This window comes from Aphanomyces invadans (genome assembly GCF_000520115.1).
Source record: "Aphanomyces invadans strain NJM9701 unplaced genomic scaffold supercont1.14, whole genome shotgun sequence".
NCBI classification, from domain to species: Eukaryota; Oomycota; class Saprolegniomycetes; order Saprolegniales; family Verrucalvaceae; genus Aphanomyces; species Aphanomyces invadans.
This window is the reverse complement of record NW_008580159.1, coordinates 35,377-43,368: the sequence shown is the minus strand read 5'-3', so window position 1 is coordinate 43,368 and position 7,992 is coordinate 35,377. Positions and strand designations below refer to the sequence as shown.

At 51.0% G+C, this 7,992-nt stretch overlaps 3 protein-coding genes across 3 annotated transcripts; 2 read left to right on the top strand and 1 right to left on the bottom strand.

The window, feature by feature from the left end:
• Nucleotides 1-1,948: 1,948 nt before the first annotated feature.
• Nucleotides 1,949-2,524, top strand: H310_07410 (hypothetical protein; the record flags this gene model as incomplete). The annotated part of the gene is made up of 2 exons (XM_008873151.1): nt 1,949-2,091; nt 2,152-2,524. 2 exons carry the CDS (start codon nt 1,949-1,951, stop codon nt 2,522-2,524), a joined length of 516 nt encoding a protein of 171 aa, XP_008871373.1.
• A 129-nt stretch (nt 2,525-2,653) lies between these two features.
• On the bottom strand, nt 2,654-3,209 carry H310_07409 (hypothetical protein; the record flags this gene model as incomplete). Its single annotated transcript, XM_008873150.1, has 2 exons — nt 2,654-2,718; nt 2,786-3,209. 2 exons carry the CDS (start codon nt 3,207-3,209, stop codon nt 2,654-2,656), a joined length of 489 nt encoding a protein of 162 aa, XP_008871372.1.
• A 3,404-nt stretch (nt 3,210-6,613) lies between these two features.
• H310_07408 (hypothetical protein) lies at nt 6,614-7,950 on the top strand (the record flags this gene model as incomplete). The annotated part of the gene is made up of 3 exons (XM_008873149.1): nt 6,614-7,040; nt 7,126-7,531; nt 7,881-7,950. The coding sequence occupies 3 exons, from the start codon at nt 6,614-6,616 to the stop codon at nt 7,948-7,950; spliced, it is 903 nt and encodes a 300-aa protein (XP_008871371.1).
• Nucleotides 7,951-7,992: the final 42 nt, after the last annotated feature.

Below are 7,992 nucleotides of genomic sequence, written 5' to 3'. Positions count from 1 at the left end.
CCAACCAAAGCAGAGGTCTTGCGCTCTCGAACAAGCCGCGATATCCATATGAGGTCGCGGCAAGATTCGGCTTGGCAAGGCATTGAACCCGCGACGTGGACCACATACTGTAGCATTCAACAGTGACTGTCGTCCACCTGGGTATGTCTTTGTGCGTACTGAACACCAAGAGATTTCGAAGCGAACGTACGTACAACATACGTGACAGACAGGGTACAACAATCTGTTTTTGTGGGCAAGCCAAATCTCGCGACCGCGACTTGTGACACCACACGATCACTGCTTGGCGGGCGATGCCATGTAACATTCTTTGTACTTTCGTACGTACTGAACACCAAGGCAGTTGAAATCAAACGTACGTACATCAAGCATGTCAGTCAGATACGCTTCCAGACTCGTGTGACAGTCACGTGGGAAGGCGTAAGTGCACAAACTAAAAGGAAGTTCAGGGAGCTGAACTTCAGCGTCGGATATTCTCGGCTTCACCAAGAGTAGCGCAAGATGGAAGGAAGTAGGTGACCTCCAACGTGCAGGTTAAAGAGAGATTAGGATGTAGCTATCTAACATCAAGGGGTCCTTGTAGAGGGACGTCAAGCGCCTCTAGACTAAAATTCTAGGTTTCAGAGCCTTTTCATTTAGTGTGGACCATTCGTGGCCGAGTAAGGATGGCATGATGGCCATCATCGTCATAAACCTCCCGTTTATAGTTCGACCTCCAACGAACAACCGAATCGACGATGATGTCCTGGTTGAACGACGCAGAGTCCGAACAGGCAGAGATTTGACTTCATTGGTGACCGGGTCAGATTCGCCTTAGCCGACTTATCGTAGACCAGAACATGTCAGCCTTTCGTTCGACTTCGATTCTTGACTTGTCAACTCGCGTGAGCGGACAACATACGGCATTCTCGGACTAGCATTGCGGCGGTGGCGACGCGTCGAACTCACGCATCAGCAACGGCAACACGATCGGCTTCCTCGAGCCCCGAATCTGGCACAGAGGGTCCTTCGGCTTCCAGAGTCCAGCCGACATCCACACCCCCGGAAAGATCGGTCTCCGAACGCGAGCGACTGGATCGAGCTCCCGCAGTGTGTCAGACTCAGAAGACCTTCCTTTATGACAACTTGACCAGCTGATGTCAAGAGTGTCCAAAATCCAGTCGGCGGTGGATGACCTCGTCAACTTTGCACAGGAACGAGCCGGGGTTGATTCCCAGGCCTTTCAAAGCGCGGTGGAATTGAGCAGTTACGAACCCAGATTCTTTCGCAACGTCGGACACCTTCGAAAAGTACAAGGACTTTGTATTGCGGTTCGGTTGACCGCACACGATGCGTCGTCAGCAGCTGTTCCAAGCCTCGTTCGAGATGTTCGCCCTCGAACAAGCCACCTTCGAGAGCAGCAGCGAAGACGACCAGCCGTCGATTCATACTCCTCCCCCGAACTCTAACGACGAATTGAAACCAAGGCGGCGACGAAACGGGGTTAGAAGCGCGAGACCGAGGGTTAGGTAAAGACAAAGTCTGTCGTGCGCCAAGCACTCCTCGGGTCCCAATCGTGTTTGACGCTGAGGTGGTGACGCGACTGGACTACGTGGAGATGTCTGCCGAGGCGACGTAGGCGTATCTGAAGTTGCGGGCCTCTAAGCCGTGACAGCTTTGGGTCGAGTCCTTTCAGTCCTTCTTGTCGGGTGCGACCGTTGCCCAGCGGGATTGGAACCAACGATTACGGCAATTTTGGGAACGACATGCCAAAGCAGTTTGGTCTCGATACTTTTGGATCGGGCATGATGAGTATTACGGCGAGGCCGTGTATGTGGTAAGTCGACGCTGTTTTCTGCTTGGATCCTTCAATTCTTGTCCTTAGGTCGACCAGACTTCGAAACATACCAAGTCAGATCTGAGCCGCGCCGAGAAGGCGTGGTAGCTTTTGGCGGCGGACGTGTATCGCATGGAGGGGCACACCGTCTTTCAGTACCTATACGGTAATCCCCACCCTTTCTGGGCCAAGCTGGTCCAGGAGCCTTGTTCTCTGAAGATGTTGGATGCGGCGCGCGGGTCGGACATCGTGCTCGACTACTTGGCATTCAACGGGTCGAAGCGATGGCCCGACTTCGCGGCTTTTTCATAACTCATGTCACGGACCAAGTTCAGCCAATATTCGTGTTCGCCCTACGTGGCCTCGAATCTCCACCGAAATTGGGCTTGGGACGTGTTAGTGTGGGCCCGCGACACTCACTCCAAGGACTTTGAGTGGTGCGGGGTGTTGTTTAAGATAGCGGGATTACAAGGATGGGCCCCTCGGACGGCGCCATTTCCATACGTCCGGCACGACGGTCAAGGCATTTTCTATCCTCCGCGTTGGCTCCGGGAACAGTCCACGACGGAGAAGAACCAGACCGGGCTCTACGCAGTGTTGCCCGACCATCAGTGCGTCGAATCGTTGTCGGATCACTCAGTCGTAGCTGGGTCGGACGTCTCCGGTCTACCAGAAGGCGGGTCGCCGACTTCAGCAATTACTTTATAGTTTCGCTAATAACTTGTTTGATAGATGTCCGTAGCGTCTGAATCACGTCATGGTTTTGGTCGTGAGTGAGCAGCACAGGTGTTAGGGAGAGCGAAGGTTGGTCTAGGTCAGCCACCTGGTTGTGACAGCTTAAGGGCTGAGCGACATCAAGTGGTTGACGGAATCGACGCCGTGCAATTCAGCTTCAGGTGTCGCTGTCCAAGTAATCCCATCATCGAGAAGAGCACGTTTTGCGTCGGCTCCTCGTCGAGGTCGGCGAACCGACGGGAACGCCGTAGGGTGGCAAACCCTGTGACATCCTCCGTTCATTCTCGTAGCTGTCAAAATAAGTCCTGTATTCTTGCGGCTTGGACGCGCGAATCCAGTGCTTGTGTCCGTCCACGTACTCGACTAGGTATTCTGGTTCGCCAGATTGGGAGGTCCTGCGCTTGTCCACCAAGCGGAAGATGGGGGAATCCGTCGCGGTGTAGGCGACATCGTTGCCGCCGAAAGTCACTCGACTAGTGAAGCTGGATTCCGGTAAGCAGTCGACCGTGAGTTCGTAGATCGGGGAGTCATCCTCCGGAATGTTGTCGTTGAACGGCCGAGAGCAATAGCCGCGGAAGGGTTTGAGCCGGACTACATTGACCGTCGCAATCTTGTCTGGGTGCGTCGGTATGTCGATTTTGTACGTGTTCGGTCCCATCTTTTGGTCAATCCGATATGGTCCATGCCAGTGGCAAGCTAGTTTGCCGGCCCGGTGATCATTTGGGTCGCCCGACTTGGTGAAGTATTTGTACACCCAGACCGCCGTCAGGTCGTCATAGTCGACGGGTTGTTGTTCTGTCCCGCGATGAGTTGCTGCTTAACCTGTCTTGAGACCTCAGTCCAACCAAACCAGCAAGCGGACTCAGCTAGGCTATGCTCCTTTCGTGATCTCGTCCAAACCCGTTGACGTCTCCTCAAGAGGAGTAAGATGTGTGGGCGTTGCGATCGCGCAGGGCATGGATCGATCGACTGCCTCCACAAACTCGTGCGTTGCAACCTTTGCCATGAATCGGGACACTACGAGGGTGAGCACCCAATGATCTGCCACTACTGCAAGCTCCCCGGTCACACGGTACCGCGCTGCCCTTCAAAGCCCGCGCTCCACGCCTGATGAGCCGTCGCCGTGGGGGACTCGACAAACCCACAGCTAGCCGCCCTCAGCACGTTCTTGGTGGAGAGCCTCTGCACCTGCACATGCTCTGTAGACTTGTGGCGCGATGGATTGTTGCTGCAGTTCCGCTAAGTCCGCCGCTGAGTTGACCTGGCTCCATACTTGAATATGGCTATCGTGATCGAGTTGTTGACGAGGTCCGATAGGTACTGGTGCGCTTGGGCTGTGCTGCTGCGCTTGAATTATTTGCGCCCCAATTTGATGATGCATTTTGATTGATAAAGGCGATTCTCAATTTGCCAAGTCGATTCGATTCGACTGGGAACTCCAAATTTGAATCGATTTGACAATAACTCCATACGTGGATGGATGTCAAGGAGGTGACATCGAGCGCGGGGGGCCTTGGACCATCCCGAGTGGGGTCTGCCACAATTCGCAGTGTCAACAGGATGGACCATATCCATTCACGCTTGAGCCGGCCTAGGTCAAAGGATTGGCATGTTCTCTGTTCAGCGTTGAACAATCCACTTGCGCCGGGTGAAACTACAGCTCCTTTGCACGAACGGACGCGCCACAGAAAGAGGTCGAGCCACACGCGTTACACCCTTGGAAGATGATAAGCTGGCATTTGTGGCAGTGCAAGTTGACAAGGTGTATACTACTCTGGTCGGGTATAACTGTCAAAGATTTTTGAGACTTGATCAAATTTTAATGGACATTATCTATATTACTACATCTACTTGATTTGGAGAATTCAATTTGATCACGGCATTGTCATCGTTGGAGTTCTCACATTCCAGGTTGAACGATGCCAAGTCTTCGATTGTCGAGTCATTTTTCATATGCACGAGCTTATAATTGTTTTCCCGAACACCTCCAAGGAACTTCTCAAAGTCTGCCGCTTAAATTGCGGGATGGGCCTTATGGCCTCCTCGATTTCTTCATTTGAACGCTTTCGTTTCGAACCACAATTCCCTAAAAATAGTATACTGTCAGAAATAAAAGCCTCATAAATTTATGGAGATATTGAATTATAGAGGAATTTACCCTTTCGTGTTGAATCGACATTCTCCGCGACATCGCCAGCGAGGATTGACCGTTGCGCTTGAGCCCAGATACGTCGGACAGTGCGAGAGTGGCATCCAATGAGCTGAGCAACGTCGTTAAATGCACCAGTAGGAAGCTCGCCATCCTTTGACGTCGATAGGAGCTCATGGTACTACCGGCGGCGCTCCTCGTTTGACAGGTTCCGGCACCTCCCAGTACCGGCACTGTTGAGCGGTTGCGCCACGGAGACAACAGGAGCAAAAGGGAAGGTATTGCGGACAAGAGAGCCCATGTTGCGATGCGTAAAAATTGAAACTGAGCTCGTGGCGTAGAAAAAACAGGTTATCCGTCAATGCCAATCAACTTTGGCGCTCTCTATCTCATCGACCACAACGAATTTTCCAGCCGAAAAGGTACCCAATTAAAGCTCCTCCCATGTACTTTCCAAAGAGCCAATTAGATTGACTTAATTCGAATTTCTACAAAAATCCCGCCAATGAGACGTTTTCGTTGACAGTTATTCCCGACCAGAGTGGCACACAGGACCAGAGAGCATGGGCCATGAGAGGTTGCAGTACGTTAGTTTGGGATAGATTGCCTGTGCTGAGTAGAGCCGGCGTGTGGCCTTGATGAATCGGATCGCCTCGCAGCTAGAGTGTGGTCGCCATTGTTGAGATGACCCATGCAACAATTTATGTATGTATTTACAGTGAGCGACGGATAAAAATCCCCAGTGGTACTTGAGATATATCTTGAAATTTGTATTGGCAATAAAATTTCCTTCAACGTGAATTGACAAAGGTTTTATTCAAGCTGTAGTCGAAATGAAGTACCATATCCACGATGTAGTAGAAAAGAGAACACTTCAAACTCAGCCACGACCACGACGACCAGCAACAAATACTAAAATACTTCTGAAAACTACAAGTATTTCGAAAATGAAGTGTATTCTCAAGTAACAAGTTACTAGGCGAGTGGGGTTTTCACATAGCATGTCCTCCCAGACTTTAATAATGCGCTTAACCATGGCCGTGCGTTTTTGGGCTGCAGACCCAACCGGCTTTTCGTGAAGCTAATTGTACGAAGCTTGCTCTTCAATGGCCCCATGACACCAACATTCAAAGGTTGGAGAACACTTGTCGAATTCTTAGGCAATGATATCAAACGCTAAAAAATTCTGACGTTACCATACAGTATCATGAGAGGCCACACACATAACAATTGACAAAATACTTATTATGCCAGTAGCATGAATATAGTATTGCCTCCAAGATCCTGGTACTATTAAAAATGTTCGTATTTCGATGAGCCCAAGTTTTTTATGAAGGAATTGGTAAAGTAAGATTACCCAGTGATTCAGGAAAGTGTGTGCTATCCGAAAATGAGAATATCTACAGCTTACACATAATCGAATAATAAGAATACAAAGAAAGTCAAGGAATACAATTTAAAAGTACATATGCGCTTAGATTTTCAACTTATTAGCAGCCACCCGCGAATATCCGGATAAAAATGGCTTTTTCAGATAATTCCGGTTGTATCCGGCAATGTTTTCACGCCTAGACCTGAGCGGGCTCTGACTGACCAAAGGACCCCAGCACGCATCGTCCAGTCATTTCAAAGCGAGCACATGGGCCAGCCATTCCAAAAGATGCAACACGATCGAGACGGGACCATCTCGGTCGAGAAAACACCTGGGTCGGGCGGTCGGCGGTTGCATTTTCCGCGGACGGCTTTGCGTCGTTGTGGGACAATAGTTGGTTTGTGGACGTGAAGGGGATGCGCCAGGGCCAGCGCAAGAAGAACCTCACGGACATTGAATGCGCCAAGATAGTCCAGCATGTCTTGAGCGTTACACGCCCAAAGGCAAGATACCCAACGGCGTGGCCGTTGAGATCGGCCAAATGTTCGACGTCACCCCAACGACTGTTCGCCGCATATGGCGCCGTGGTGCTGTCAATCTGACAGGACAAAAGACCATTTGTCTTGGGGTACACCAACGCAAGAAGGGCAACTGCGGGCGCAAGCGTCTGCACGACGACCTGCCCCAACGCATCCAAACTATACCCCAATCCCGTCGCTACTGCTTCCGCACCATTGCACACCTCCTCAAGATTCCAACGTCTACACTGCACTGCTACTTCAAGCGTGGGGTCATCACCAAGTACTCCACTGTACTGAAGTCTGCCCTCACCGACTCCAATAAGGTTTGCCGCCTCAAATGTGTCATCAAGCACGTTCAAGATGTCGACGGTACCAAGTTCTTCGACCCCATGCTCGACACTGTCCACGTCGACGAGATGGTTCTTCATGACGCGATTGCGGAAGAAGGTCTATGGTGCCCCGGGTGAGAAGATCAAGCTGCGATCATATAAGTCCAAGCAGCACCTTTTGTAGGTCATGTTCCTGACAGCAGTTGCACGGCCACGTTGGGACGAAGACAAGTACGAATGGTTCGACGGTAAACTAGGCACGTGGCACTTCACCGAGATTGTCCCTGCTCAACGGCGTAGCGTATGGCGCGATGCTGGCACGCCCATCATGAAGACTGTGACCGTCACGCGCGACAAGTACAAGGCAATGCTGATCGAAAATGTCATCCCCGCGATTCGATCCAAGTGGCCTGGCGGAGAGGCCAAGAAAGTCAAGATTCAACAAGACAACGCACGACCACACGTTCCTCCGCGGGATGCTGCTATCGTCGCTGCCTGCAAGGAAGATGGTTGGGATATCGAGGTCGTGTTTCAACCTCCCAATTCGTCGGATTTGAACGTGCTGGATCTGGGATTTTTCCGCGCAATTCAGACTCTCCAAGTCGAAAAGTCCTCGCGGGCCTGGAGGAGATCGTTGCTACGACGAATTCGGCGTGGGCGGAAGTCAGTTCAACAACGCTCAACAAGAACTTCCTCACCTTGCAACGATGCCTCCAAGAGGTCATTCTGTATCAAGGTGGGAACAACTACAAGATCCCACACATGAGAAAGGATGCATTGCTTGCTAGAGGCAGGTTGCCAGAAAAGGTTTCCTGTGACAGCAGTGCTTGGGAATTTGGTTGTGCGTACTTGAGTGGGGTAGATTATGTAGCTCATATGCAAAACCAGATGAGGAGGCTCAAAAGACCATTGAATTGGGTGCAATATGTACTCAAATTGAGGCGTTGACCTTGGACAGCGGCACGGAGGTTGCTGACGAAATGATCGCCGCTTTGGGCCTCGCTCAATTGTCTGTTGACGAAAACTAAGTTTGAAAATGAGCATTCTTTTTCGGAATTTGTAATTGTCAA